A 14,782-nucleotide genomic window follows, 5' to 3' on the forward strand; every position below is an offset into this window, starting at 1 on the left:
CTGTGGATTTGGTGCAATCCAATGAAAATACCACAGTTTTCCTTTCCACATAGGATATACCAAACCTATCCTAAAATTTGTGTAGAGGAATGAGGATCCAAGAATTGCTAAATCAATTTCAGACAAGAAGGAATAAGAATGGAATTACCTCATCAGGTATAAACATGATTTACTCTGATAATACAAACAGTACAGTTATACAGTTAGAAGGACTAAAAAATAGACTATGTAACAGACTAGGGAGCTCAGCACAGACCCAGCATTTATGAGAAACTGCTGTATGACACAGGGTGGTTTAGATATGAGCAGGAAAAGGATGGACTGTTTATTTAGTAGAGAGTTGTGGGATAACTGGATACCCATTTATAAAAATAATACTGAAAAATAGTATCTAGAGAATTCACTGAAGGAACAAAACTTCAAAATTGTAGAAGAAAAAAGAGAAAACGTGTTTATAATATGTAGGTAGGACTTGATTTCTTAAACTGAACACAAAACATGAGACAATACTGTAAAATTTAATTACCTTCAAACCAAAGCATTTGTATGAAAACACAACCCAAAAGAGGGGGCAAGACAGATCATGGATTGAACAAGTTATTTGCTCCACATATATCAGTAAAGGATTAGTATTTGGAATATGCACGAGTCCTATAATCTAGGAAGAAAGGAACCAAAAATATAGTAGGAAATCACGGGCAAAGATGAGAACAGGCAAGTCACAGAAGGGGAAGGTGATGTGGTCAATAAACAAACAAACAAAAAAGATAATTTGACTAAATTAAAAATCAATTTAAATTGTTCATTCAGAGGGTATACAAGTATAAGAGTCTGATAATTTTAAGAGTTGGGAAGAAATGAAAGAATTAGTATTGCCATTTCAGGAAAAATTAGCCCATCTCTGGAAGAGTTGGACTTCATACACCCGTGATCCAGCAATTCCACCTCTAGATGAGACCCTAGAGAAACTCTGACATATGTGTTCAAGGATGAGTGTTATCATATAGGAAACTTAGAAATGGCCTCCGTACAGAGAAATGGTTAAGTAAATTGTGCCCATTTCTTGTTAATGAATTCTGTACAGCAGTAAAGACTAACTGAATTCATATAGTGAAAGCGAGCGAATTCATATAGACACATTTTTAAAAATAGAATGGAACAAAGCAAGTTACTGGAAGATATAGTCCACATCACACAATATATACACACTTTAACACATAAAAATACAACACACGCATATGTAGTGAAAATATATATCCTAAATGGGAATATACTGTCCACCCAAGAGATTGCAGTTATCTCTGGAATGTGAGGGAGAAAAATGTAATTTTGGATGGAAAAAAAATGTATTTTCGAATGCATCTGTAATATTTATTTCTTTTAAAAATGTGTGGAGCTAATTTGACCAAATCTTATATTTTTAAAATCTAGATGATGAGTTTTGTTATGTTACGCTCTTTGTCATTCTGATGTTTTAGTACTATCATCAGCAAATTTAGTTTAAAATTAATATTTCACATGTGGAGTGATATTTGGTCTAGAGAGTGGCCATGGAGTTGGATGACGCAGGTACATTTTTCACTGAATGCAGGAGATAAAGAGAGTGTTCCTTGTGAAGAGGTTAAAAAAAAAAAAAGGAAGCTATTTACACCAGGAAGGGGGATCCAGAGGCCAAATACAATGCTCATCTAGACTTACTTGTAGAGATGTCTGCTTACTGGACCCCAAACTGTATTTATAAAATGCAAATGTGATTGTGTCTGTCTCTCTAAATTTACTCCTTGTCTAGCCATCACCTAAAAGATGAAGTGCAAGTTCCTTATCACGGAGGGAAAACTCAAGGACAGATTGTTGAGAAAATGGAGGGTAACTCCAGGCAGAAATGTGTCATTTACCTTTATCAGAAGCTGAGGATACAGGCAGGGGAATAGGAGGAATTCACTCAGGAAAGGAGGTTGTGGGTTATTTGGTGGTGGGTTTTGACCAACAGTAATTTGTCCTTCCTTTGGTACGAAGGTGGTAGAGTGGATCTGAGCAGAACTAACCTTTGCTGATAATGCAGACATGGAACCTTTCGTTTAATATAAGCATAGCTATCTGAGCATGTATATTAAATGGCTGATCCATAAGGCAACGTTCTGAATGCTAATCTGGTGCGAGAACAACCACAAGGAAAGAAAAAGATAAGTAATTAGTGTAAGAATAACACCAGGAAAGAAGTGGTAGGTATAATCAATGCAGGAACCAAAGAAACAGGAGATGAGAGAAGAGAGGTTTCTGAGCATAGGGGCTGAGGTTGGAGACCCTCAGTGCTGGATGTCAAGTGTCATCATGGGAAGAAGTGATTTCTGCAAAAACCCTGAGAAAGAGCTGAAGAACCATGTGCCCCCAAGGAGAGGAGCCGGGAGGGGCGTCAGCATGAATGCTGGGGGCAGAGTAAGAGTCTTGAGTTTGCTGAGTTAAACCAGAGTCCTAGGAAATGCTGGCCACTAAAACCCACTTTCGTGGGACGTGGCAGTGCTCTGAGACAGCCATCACCTGAGTGTGATGTAGCTGAAGACAAGGGAGGCCACATGTCTCCCCTTGTCATCTGAGTCAGCAAACATACCAAAAAGACATCCTCTGAGTGCTTTGAGACCCTCCCACAGGTCAGCTCATCAGTGCCTTGCCAATGAAAGAGCATAATTTCCTGAAGGAGCCTCTTAGCTTGCACCATTGACTGTGGAGGTGAGGGAGGATTGTCCTTAGCTCCTTTCTTAAATAATGCACTTGTGTGGCTGCTAATGTGCCCAGTCAAACAATATGTCTTTTTTTCTTTCTTCTTCTTCTTTTTTTTTTCTCCTTTTTGAGCTGTACCCATTGCATATGGAGGATCCCAGGCTAGGGGTCGAATCAGAGATACAGCTGCCAGCCTACTCCACAGTCACAGCAACGCAGGAGCCCAGCCACATCTGCAACCTACTCCACAGCTCACGGCAACACCAGATCCTTAACCCACTGAGTAAAGCCAGGGATCGAACCCGCATCCTCATGGATATTGGTCGGGTTTGTTAACCACTGAGCCACAATGGGAACTCCCAACCAATATTTCTTTGGAAGGTGGACAGCTCAGGATTGAGAAAACCAAATCAGAATTATCCCTTCGTCATCCTCTTGTTTTTCAGACAAAGCCCAAGGAGAACAATTATCAGAAGGGAAGGATCTCTCTCTCTCTCCCTCTATCTGTTTGTGTGTGTGTGTGTGTGTGTGTGTGTGTGTGTGTGTGTGTGTGTGTGTGTGAGAGAGAGAGAGAGAGAGAGAGAGAAGAGAGAAGAGAGAGAGAGAGACTGTAATCCATCAGATCTTGAGAACTTGGGTTCTGAAGCCAAGGTTTTGAGTCCTAGTTTTGCCACTCCTTCTGACTTTAAGCAATTCAGTTAATTATTGTTTTCCATCTGATAAAAGCATGTAGTAATTCTGCTTACCTCTTGCGGTCTTGTGGCGGTTAAAGGGGGTAATGTGTGCAGTGCAGTTGCTGGTTATTTATCTCTTGATGTCACTGTCTCAGTCTCTTCTCCAGTACCCAAAGCCCCTACCTGGGGAGGTGGCTCAGATGCTATCAAAAAGGAACTTGGTCCTGTGACTTTCTAGCCTCTTCCACAAGGGGACATTTATAATCAACTGGTCTAGTGCATGTTAAAATGCCTCTTGGGAAGTAGGTGTGCTGGAGAAAGTGCCAGCAGTAGTTTGGGAGAGCGGATTCTCCGTTCCTGCTGAAAGGTGGTAGGCTTGGGATAGTTTGGAAAGAAAAGCCCAAAGTTTCCCAACTGTGGAGCAGAAGGGGTGGAAAGAGCTGCCTGGATGGGGCCTGAAGATGAGGATTCTACTTCCCTCTTTAGGGAAGCGAGGTGGTCATGGCAAAGCGAACATTTGGAATTATTCCCCAAGTAATGACATCTCTTGAAACATGACTCCCCCAGGACTTCATTCAGAGCATAGTCAGAGTAATTGTTGACACTCAGTACATGCTGCTCCAGCTATGCCCTGTGGAAACACGATGGTTCTCAAGAGTAATTATTCTCAGAATTCTTCTCTAGAAGGAAAGGGGGATGAAAGCTTCCCAGAGTACATCTCCAGGGTCCAAGGTCTGGGCTGACCTATTCTGGCCTCTTTGTTGGAATGTGGGCCCCTATCTGATTCCACACAAGGTGGGCCCACCCCTCGGGAGCTTCAAAGCCTGGGGTACAGTCAAGTGCCTCATCTTGATTACAGCCTGCAGGGAAGTCTTTCTGGTGTTAACTGCGGAAAGTAAAAATAATTCTATTTCCTCTTTCCCTAGAATTCTACCTAGGAAGGTGTAGAAATTAATACACAAAACCCTCAATTAAGACAGCATCAAGAGGCCAGAAGGGGTATCCCTGTCACCCCATTGCAATAGCAGAGCCCAGCAAGCAGACTTTCTCCTGGTACCTAGCAAAGGCTCAGCCAATGAGAGATAGTCACAGCTCAGCCAATGAGACGCCACCACTGAAATCTCACTTCCTCCAAAGGACTGTTTGTTTCCTATAGCCCTCTTAACTCCCCTCGCCCCTTCTTTAAAATCGTTCTCCTCTTCTTGCTGCCTGGGGCATCTGCACTGTGGCTTAACGAGTTTGCAGACTCAGAATCATAATTCGTTGTTGATCCTGAATAGCCTGCTTCCCTTTTATTTCCTGGAGAAATAACTGGGGGTCTATTTGTTTTATGTCCACAAAGGTTAGAGTGAAAGTTAGACTTTCCTTTTCTAGCACGTTAATGCTAAGTCTCAATTTTCAGAGCTGGAAGAATCTTCCTCTGCTGCCCCCTTGGACCACATCCTCCTGGGAGAGCACCATTTTAGAGAAGAAATACTCTCTCTGCTCCTATTTTCCCCAAACCTGTGGCCCAATGCCACATCACTGAACAATTTTCATGACTTCCTGGGAAACCAGAGGCATAAACGGAGCAAGAGAGCTGTGATTTGTTACTATCATTTTTTCCTTTTGGAATTGGAATTCTCTTCAGTGACACTTGGATCTTGGACTGAATGATAGTGATGAGATTGGGCAATGAAAGGAAAGATCACGTCTCCTTCCTCCTTCAAAGTTCAATAACGTCTATGTGAGCCCATGTTTCCCACCTCTGTCCCATAGCTCACCTATTACCATTACCAGTACTAGCCATGTCTTCTGCTAGTTCACAATTCCAGTTTACCTAGCTGTCTGTCTGTTATTTTATATCTCCCGTGTGCTGATATCTCCTGTCAGGTGAGGGGAATGCATTGGGCATGAAGAGAACTGAGCTCAAATCCTCACGTGCCTCTTTCTGATTGAAGCATGTGAAATATGTGACTTCACATTTTGGAGAGTTTATTTTCTCGTCTGGAAAAGAGGATTACTATTGTCTGTTCTGCAGGGCTCTTTTGAACATTAAAAGCGATCGTAATGAATGTGATGCAGTAAAAGCACGTGAAGTACACACATACATATTTGATATGTAATGAAATACCAACTTTCTCTGAAACTGTGTGGCACATTTGGAACTTCCTTTCTAGTGCTCAGGACTTTCTTCCTTGTGTGGGCCATCATTCCATTTTTTTCCAAAACAAGTGTTTGCATGCCCACTCCACAGTGTTATGAGAGTACAGTAAAAACACACTGTGCTGTGTGCTTTGGTGGATAGAGAACTGAGAGAGACACATAGCTTAACTCACAGGGACGTCAAGTCAGTATTGCCAGGTTCCTCCCATCCCTTACCAGAATCCTCATTCTCCACTCTGGCCCCCTTTCCCAAAATTTAGTCATTCGACAGACGTTCTTGGATGATTTCATCTTCTCCAAACTTTACTTATCACCTCCACTCTGATTGATGCTCTGTTAATTTTGCTGCCAAGTTTCATATCCTTATGGTTAAATACTCTCTTCCATGAGAGTGTACCACGGGAACTTTTAAAATCTGCCCAAGATGGAACTGCTCTTCGTAAATTACTCTCTTCTCCGTTATCATCAATAAAGGTGTCATTTATTATCATAAAAATTACTACATTCTATTGTTTGTACGTCCACATTCTTTTACACCAAATCTCTTTGTCTATATTTTCACTCACTCCCTCGCTAGATTTTTCTGATGTACCTAATTAAACTCCTGGTCTCACCAATCCCCTCTGTCTCTTACTGGTCTCTCTGTCCAATCCTTCATTAAAGAAAAACACGTGTTGTTGCTTCATAAAGAGCTCCTTATTTTTACCTATAGATATCTACCTGTGTGCCAACCTGTCATCACTATTTATCTATTCATAAGGGAAAATGTTGTAGGTTCCCATTGATCCACCACCCAACCTGAAAATTAGGACTTTGGGCATAATCCATATCAAATACATGCTACCCCATTTCCATCCCCTTGAGTCTTTCTTCTTCAATATCCTCTCGTCCTGAATCCTATGTTCATCTTTCTCTTGCTTTTTTTTTTTGTCTTGCTTTTTTTTTTTATTGTACTTTTGTTGCATCTACTTCTGTTCCCCGACGTGTATTTTGTGGTTGTTTGTGGTTGTTTATAATCTTATGAAAAAGTTATCAATAATAATCTTTGAGAATTTACACATTTTCAGCTAATATTATTATGATAAGATCAACCAAATTGTAGCATAACTCTCTGGGACATTCAGGGAAATTAGCGAAAAAAAAAAAAAAAAGAAGGATTTCTTTCCTGGGTGAAGTGACTGAACTCAATTAGGACATTCTACTGATAATACAAAAAGGGCTTCCAGGAGGACCCATGCCTACAACTACATCTGGGATACATTTGTGTTTCCATGTCCAATTGGAAAGATTCCTAAAAATAACATCAACCAAAAAAAAATAGGCAGAATTGTTGAGCATCCAAAGCCCCCGAGGAATGACTGTTTGCATCATTTAAGTATGTGGGGACCAAGTAGAAGCATCTTGGCAGCTCCTCTCAGACATCTGAGCTTCAGATGTGTGGTCATCCCTCTTCTGAATTCCTAGGTTCTGGTAACACCACGTTTCCCTTTCGTTCCTCCAGTCCTAGTGAAAGTAACTTCTTTTTGCAGTTAAAAACGGTTCAGTTACAGCAGCATTCATCTTTTTTTTTTTTTTTTGGTCTTATTAGGGCTGAACTCATGGCATATGGAAGTTCCCAGGCTAGGGGTCCAAATTGGAGCTGGAGCTGCTGGCTTACACCACAGGGGTTGAACCTGTGTCCTCATGGATACTAGTCAAGTGTTACCACTGAGCCATGACAGGAACTCCATCGTTTATCTTTTATCTTCTAAGCCACTTTCAGTGTACACCTATGTATCTGTGTATCTTCATTAAAATTTCTGTTTCCTGAATGGTTCCAAAATGACTTGTAACATACCGGGTGTGGGATGGGTGGGAAATGAAATCAAGTCTGTTCACGTCTCATCATTATCAGATCACATTTATTCACTTACATTCACTCCTTCTCCCTTCACCAATACTTATTGATTGCACCTCAATGACCAGCATTGGTAGAAGTTGAGTGAAGCATTAGGACAACTCTTGCCCTCAAGGTTTGCAAGCAAAGTAGGGGCGATATAAAAATCCCCCAAGTTGACATTCAGGTAGTGATTTATAGACTTCAAAGTATGAAGTACGATGATCCTCACCCTCTCTGACAGCAACAAGGCAGACAGTTTTCTTTCCATGATGTAAATGTAAAATCCATGGCTCAGACATTCTCAGCTTGACTCTGCCCGTCAGCAGTGTAGTTGGGACAGGAACCCAACAACTTTGCTGCCACTTTGCCAGAGGGAGAGTGTTGTGTATGAATTGATAATAGAATGTCTTCTAACTCATAAGGTTTATTTTTCGTGATTTATCTATTTTTTATTTTTTTGTCTGTTTTTTTTTTTTTTAGGTCCGCACACCCGCAGCATTTGGAGGTTCCCAGGCTAGGTGTCCAATCAGAGCTGTAGCTGCTGGCCTACACCACAGTCCTAGACCCAACCTGCCTCTGCGACCTACACCACAGCTCATGGACGTGCAGGATCCTTAACGCACTGAGCGAGGCCAGGGATAGAACCTGCAACCTCATCATTCCTAGTCATATTTGTTTCCGCTGCACCATGATGGGAACTCCCTATTTTTCATGTTTTCAAGTTGTCTTGATGTAGAATTGATTTACCACATTGCGATAATTTCTGCTGTACAACAAAGTGATCCACTTATACATATACCCACATCCATTCCTTTTCAGGTTCGTTCCCCATATAGATTGTCCCAGAATATTGGGCAGAGTTCCCTGTGCTATGTAGCAGGTCCCTGTTGGCCAGTCATTCCATACACCACAGTGTGCATATGCCAATCCCAAACCCCCAGTCCACCCGCCGCCCCCACCCCACCTGTCCCCTTTGGTAACAGTAAATTTGTCTTTAAAATCTGTGAGTCTGTTTCTGGTCTACAAGTAAGTTCATTTGTATCCTTTTTAAGAGTCCACCTCTAAGTGATTTCCTGTGATGTTTCTCTTTCACTGACTAACTTCACTTAGTATGATAAGCTCTAGGTCCATCCATCTTGTTGCCAATGGCATGGTTCCACTCTGTTTAATGGCTAAGTAATATTCCATTACATGCGGGTACCACATCTCTATCCATTCCTCTCGTCAATGACTATTTGGGTTGCTTCCATGCCCCAACTCTTGTAAATAGTGCTGCAATGAACATAGGAGTGGATATGTCTTTTCCAATTATGGTTTTCTCTGGATAGATGCTAAGGAGTGGGATTGCTGGATCACATGCTAGTTCTATTTTCAGGTTTTGAGAAACTTTCCCAGTGTTTTTAACTAGTGGTTGTACCAATTTACATTGCTGCAAATAGTGAAGGAGGGTTCCCTTTTCTCCACACTCTCTCCAGCATGTATTGTTTGTAGAATTTTTGAAGATGACCATTCTGGTGGTATAAGGTAGTACCTTATAGTAGTTTTGATTTGCATTTCTCTAACAATTAGTGATGCTGAATATCTTTTCATGTGTTTGTTTGTTTGTTTGTTTTTTTGCCATCCATATGAGTTCTTTAGAGAAATGTCTATTTAGGTCTTCTGCCTATTTAAAAAAAAATTTTTTTTTGTATATTGTGCTGCATGAGTTGTTTGCATCCAATTCACAAGATTTCTGAGAAGGGGAATTTCATGGCTGTAAATAATAAGGTGGCTTCTTGGAGGGGGAGGACATTAGGGCTCGATATTGATGGTATCCTAATTGGAACCTGCAGTCTCTAATATGACCTCACATTGGTCATGAGGAGATTCTCTTGCTGAAGAGTTTCCCCAGGGCAGCCTTCATGTCTTGGTTCCTCAGACTGTAGATGAAAGGATTTACCATCGGGGTCACGGCAGTGTACATCACAGTTATCATTGCATCCTTTAGGCTGTGACTCGTCAGAGGGCGGTAGTACATGCCCATGACTGTCCCGTAATACAGAGAAACAACTGTGAGGTGGGACCCACAGGTGGAGAAGGCTTTGCGCACACCCTTGGTGGAAGGAACACGTAAGACCGTGGAAAAGACCTGAACATAGGAGATGACGATGCATAGTAATGGCACGGAGAAAACACTAGCCCCCACGTACATAATCTTCACGTTGAAGTGGATGTCAGAACAGGACAGCTTGAGCAAAGAGGCAAGGTCACAGTAGAAGTTGGCCACTTCCTTGTTTGCACAGAAGGACAGACGAGCCGTGAGCAGAGTGTGGGGGACAGCATTGGCATTTCCCATCACCCAAGACCCAACAACTAAGAGGACACAAACCCGTTGTCTCATGACTGTTGTGTAATGAAGTGGGCGGGTGATGGCCACGGCACGATCATATGCCATAGCAGCCAGGATGTAGCTATCTGTGTTCACCAAGGCCAGCATGAAATACATCTGTGTTAGGCATCCCCCAAAGGAGATGGCTTTGGTACCTAAGAGATGGTTGGCGAGAGCCTTTGGGATGGTTACAGAGGAGAAGAAGATGTCGACAAAGGAGAGGCTGACCAGGAGAAAATACATGGGGTTGTGAAGGCGAACGTCACAGTGAATGGCCAGGATGATGAGCAGGTTTCCCATCAGTGTGATGGGGTAAATGAATAGGAGGAGGGTGAAGAAGAGGTTTTCCTGTTCCTTCTGACCACTAACTCCCAGGAGGATGAAATCCAGGTTGGAGGACTGGTTGCCTTCTCCCATGGATCTTTGAGCAGGAAGGGGAGAGGAATCCAGCATGAGTAGTGCAGTACTGTGTAGAATGATCTTCTTCAGCCACCATTTTTCATTCCTGTCGTTGCTGTGTCAATCCGGGGTTTACTAAATCCTGAGGTAGGCAATACATTTGGGCTAAAAAAAAATCCCTATAGGTCATGGGGAATAATCAACAGTTAGCTCTAGACACTCTTTCTAAGAAGTGAACAATCTTGAATCGTAGGTGCCCATCCTACCCAACCCTAGCACCATCCCCCAAACACCTAGGGTATAATTATTTTACAAATAGTTAAAGTCTATATTTGACACACTAGAAGCTTTGTTAGACCTTGACACAAAGTCATAAGTATGGGAAAGTACAATGTATTCATTCATTTATTGAAATACGGCAACGTCTACTCTCAAGGACCTTACAACTTCACAGAGAAGCTTGAATCACATGCTAATCTTATTAAATATGAAAAGGAAAGGACAGTAGTTTGGAGTCTTTGAGAAAAACTCCAGTGCAAGGGATAGTTAGCACAAGGAACACCCTGGACAATTAGAATTGTTCCACGGACAAAACTCAGAATGAACCCAGAGTCCAGAATGTTAACAGTTGTCCAGCCTGGTGTCAGAAGATTGCCAGTTATAGAGACCACTGAGGTTGGGTTATAGCAAAATGATAACAGTGAGTTTACTTGCTGGGTATCTCATTTTTTAGGTAAACAGTCACATTTGATAGGTTTCATCCACATTCCCAACTCTGAAATATATATAATCATGATATTTTTCTCTTTGATCTCACCTTATATTAGAAACAATATCTCCTACAGTTTCTCACCCAATTTCACTGTGGCTTCACTTACTGCCTAGTAGAATCTAAGGTCTATGTCTGTTGACTTGATCTCTTTTTCCTACATTTCCTCATTCGTCATCATGCAAACATATCTGACCAAACCTCACACCCTGCACATCCAATCTAAGTAGATTACAACCTTTTGTGAGGAGGAGAACGATATCGTGTTTATTTATTATCTCTTTGAGAGGGATTATTTTGGAATATTATTCCTTATATGTATATGTGGGTATACACACACACACACACACACACACACGCACACACACACACACAGAGTCAATTGTTCCTGATTTTTTTTTGGGGGGGGGAGCTGCACCTGTGGCATATGGAGGCTCCCAGGCTAGGGGTTGAATCGGAGCTACAGCTGCTGGCCTATACCACAGCCACAGCAACGAAGGTTCTGAGCCACGTCTGTGAATTACACCAAGCTCATAGCAATGCCATATCCTTAACCCACTGAGCAAGGCAACGGATCAAACCTGCCACCTCATGGTTACTAGTTAGATTCATTTGTGCTGCGAATGGGAACTCCCAGTTCTTGAATTATATTCAGGTTTATTTTATGGGTTTCCCACATGTAGGATACTCATAGGCACACTCAGTTTATTCTCACCTCTATATCTGACCTTATTGACTCAGTTTCAAGTAATTTGTATATAAATGACCTATTTATTGTTTCAGTGCTTTAATTTTGACTGCTGTTACTTTCTTTTTGTCTTTTTGCTATTTCTTTGGGCCGCTCCCGCGGCATATGGAGGTTCCCAGGCTAGGGGTCCAATCGGAGCTGTAGCCACCGGCCTACGCCAGAGCCACAGCAACGCGGGATCCGAGCCGCGTCTGCAACCTACACCACAGCTCAGGGCAACGCCGGATCGTCAACCCACAGAGCAAGCGCAGGGACCGAACCCGCAACCTCATGGTTCCTAGTCGGATTCGTTAACCACTGCGCCACGACGGGAACTCCCCTGCTGTTACTTTCTACATGAAATATTGTGATGCTTCCTTCACAATAATGGTTCCTACTCTTTGATCTATCTTGACTCATATTATTTGTGGCAGAGACTACTAGCTGCTCATGCAAATCCATATTGTTCTTTTCCTGTGCACTCATCTAGACTCCATTTGCCAACGTTCCATGCCCTGAGATGTTGTCATGTGACTGAATTCAGCCAATCCATCCTTGTGTTCTGGGCTTCCTCGGCCCTCTTTTCCAGGTCTTGTCAGCTGGAAGCAAAAGGCTTGGAAGCTAAATGGAATGGTGGGGTCACGTGGTGGAATGAGCCTGTGTCCCATGTTTTCCACATCCAGGACAGCCACCACACACTACGAAGACACACTGGGACTGTTACACACGGGAGAAATAAACTTTTATTCTTTTTCAGGCATTATATATTTTGTCCTCTATATTACCGTAGTCCAGGATTTTCTAAGGAATTCACTAATTCTTGAGTAGAATTGACTCAAAATGTAATTCATTCCACCACCAATGTCTCCTGTAGTTTCTTAGGAATTATATCCAAGGCATAGGAAATGCAGGTAAAATTATTTTCCTTCAAAATATAATTTAGTTTTTCATCTCTACACCTAAATAAATTTGGTTTTCTCTCTTGACATGCCTTTCCCTATATTGCCACAGAGTCATAATATGGCAGAATTGAGATTGTTCCATAAACCTGGAGGGCTTAGAGACTCTGGTTAGCTCATCTGGTAAGGCAGTGAAAATTAAGAGGAGTGCTCTTGGGAACATGGTCAACTAAGCTGACAAAGACGGGCCACATTATGGCTAAAATACATAAACATTCTGAAGTTTGGCATTCCTGCTGTGGTACAGTGGGTTAGAATCTCATTGCAGCGGCTTGGGTTACTGTGGAGGTGTGGGTTCGCTCCCTGGCCTGGGAACTTCCATATGCCATGGGTATGGCCATTAAAAATTTTTTTCTAAGTTTATAAAGGCAAAATAAAAAAATGCACGTGCCCAAACATCAAAGAAAGAAATGGGAATACCTCAATATGAGAAATTTTTAACAAGCTGAAAGAAATTGTTGTCAAGCAAAGCTGATGCTCTGGTGGCCCCTTGATGTTCACAACCAAGAATAAGGTCCTAATGGATGGAGTCTGGGGTGATAATGGCCCTTTGTTCCTGAGATGTGGACACAGATCTGCATCAAGTAGGGAGCTCGTCCTGAGTCCTCTGCCTAAAACACTCGAAGTGTTGCTTTATTTGTTAAAAGAACACTAGAAAATATTTTACCATAGAAGAAATGGATAGGAGTTCCCGTCGTGGCTCGGTGAAAACAAATCTGGCCATAATCCATGAGGATGCAGGTTCGATCTCTGACCTCTCTCAGTGGGTTGAGGGTCCGGCATTGCCGTGAGCTATGGTGTAGGTCACAGACGTGGCTTGGATCTGGCGTGGCTGTGGCTATGGCTGTGGCCAGCAGCTGTAGGTCTGATTTGACTCCTAGCCTGGGAACCTCCATATGCCACAAGTGCAGCCCTAAAAAGACAAAAAAAAAAAAAAAAAAAAAAAAAGAATAGAAAGAACAAAGTGGATAGAATTCACAGAGTTGTTTTCAAAGAAATTTCAAGAGACCCTCTAGATAAACTAAAAGATTTAGGCCAGTTAGTTGAATAGGAGTCAGTATTTAAATATCAATACTGTCTAATACTTAAGCAACAATAAATTAGAAATTATAATTTAAAAAAAGGATCCCTGGGAGTTCCGGTCATCGTGCAGTGGTTATCGAATCCGACTAGGAACCGTGGGTTGCTTGCGGGTTTGATCCCTGGCCTTGCTCAGTAGGTTAAGGATCCGGCATTACCGTGAGCTGTGGTGTAGGTCACAGATGCAGCTCTGATCCTGTGTTGCTGTGCTGTGGTGCAGGCCGGCAGCAGCAGCTCAGATTAGACCCCTAGCCTGGGAACCTCCACGAGCCACAGGCGCGGCTCTAGAAAAGACCAAAAGAGAAATAAATAAAGAATCCCCATTCGCAAGAGCAAGATAAATTTTAAGAAATATGGAAATAATTCTTTTAAAAAAAATCCAGGAGTTCCCGTCGTGGCGCAGTGGTTAACGTTCCAACTAGGAACCATGAGGTTGCGGGTTCAGTCCCTGCCCTTGCTCAGTGGGTTAATGATCCGGTGTTGCCGTGAGCTGTGGTGTAGGTTGCAGACGCGGCTTGGAACCTGTGTTGCTCTGGCTCTGGTGTAGGCTGGTGGCTACAGCTCTGATTCGACCCCTAGCCTGGGAACCACCATATGCCGTGGGAGCAGCCCAAGAAATGGCAAAAAGACAAAAAAAAAAAAATAAAAAAATAAAAAAAAAGTCCAGTCTGGTTGCAAAAATGACAAAATTTTACTGAACAAAAAATAAATACCTAAAACCAGGGAGATAATATTATAGAAACATCAATTCACCTACAATTATTTTATGAATTCAATGCAATGCTAGTCAAAATACCACATATTTCTTTAAAAGATGATACTCAGTACACTGATCCAAAACTTCATGTAGGAGAATAAAGAACCAAGAAGATAGTGTTAGGAATGAGAATAAGGAGGAGAGTGGAGTGGTCCTGGCATGGGGGCAAGCAAGTAGGTCTGTATAGCAGATTAGAGCGCTTAGAAACAGATCAAAGATTTATTAGAAATTCGTATACGACATGGATGGTTTAGTACTAGGCAGGAAAAGGATAGACTGTACGTTTGGTACAGAGTGCTAAGTCAGC

The 14,782-nt window shown here is 42.1% G+C and overlaps 1 protein-coding gene across 2 annotated transcripts; it reads right to left on the minus strand.

Annotated features, from left to right (window-relative positions):
- Positions 1 to 6,454: 6,454 nt before the first annotated feature.
- LOC100737988 (olfactory receptor 1A1-like) lies at positions 6,455 to 13,586 on the minus strand. Of its 2 annotated transcripts, none has more exons than XM_084985695.1 (2): positions 11,311 to 11,412; positions 6,455 to 11,161 (listed from the first exon to the last, which is right to left on the minus strand). In XM_084985695.1, the coding sequence occupies exon 2, from the start codon at positions 10,235 to 10,237 to the stop codon at positions 9,272 to 9,274; it is 966 nt and encodes a 321-aa protein (XP_084841821.1). In that variant the 5' UTR covers positions 10,238 to 11,161; positions 11,311 to 11,412; the 3' UTR covers positions 6,455 to 9,271. The 2 variants fall into 2 exon arrangements, with proteins under 2 accessions (XP_084841821.1, XP_084841822.1); XM_084985696.1 differs by having other exon boundaries at positions 8,108 to 10,523; positions 11,299 to 13,586.
- Between the last annotated feature and the right edge of the window lie 1,196 nt (positions 13,587 to 14,782).

The sequence above is a fragment of the Sus scrofa genome, chromosome 12 (assembly GCF_054392235.1).
Source record: "Sus scrofa isolate SSC_HxYL_T2T_F1_AM1 chromosome 12, Sscrofa_HxYL_maternal_Yorkshire_Landrace_v2.0, whole genome shotgun sequence".
NCBI lineage: Eukaryota > Metazoa > Chordata > Mammalia > Artiodactyla > Suidae > Sus > Sus scrofa.

Coding starts and splice junctions, on each gene's coding strand:
- LOC100737988 (XM_084985695.1), bottom strand. CDS start 10,237: ATGCTGGATTCCTCTCCCCTTCCTGCTCAAAGATCCATGGGAGAAGGC.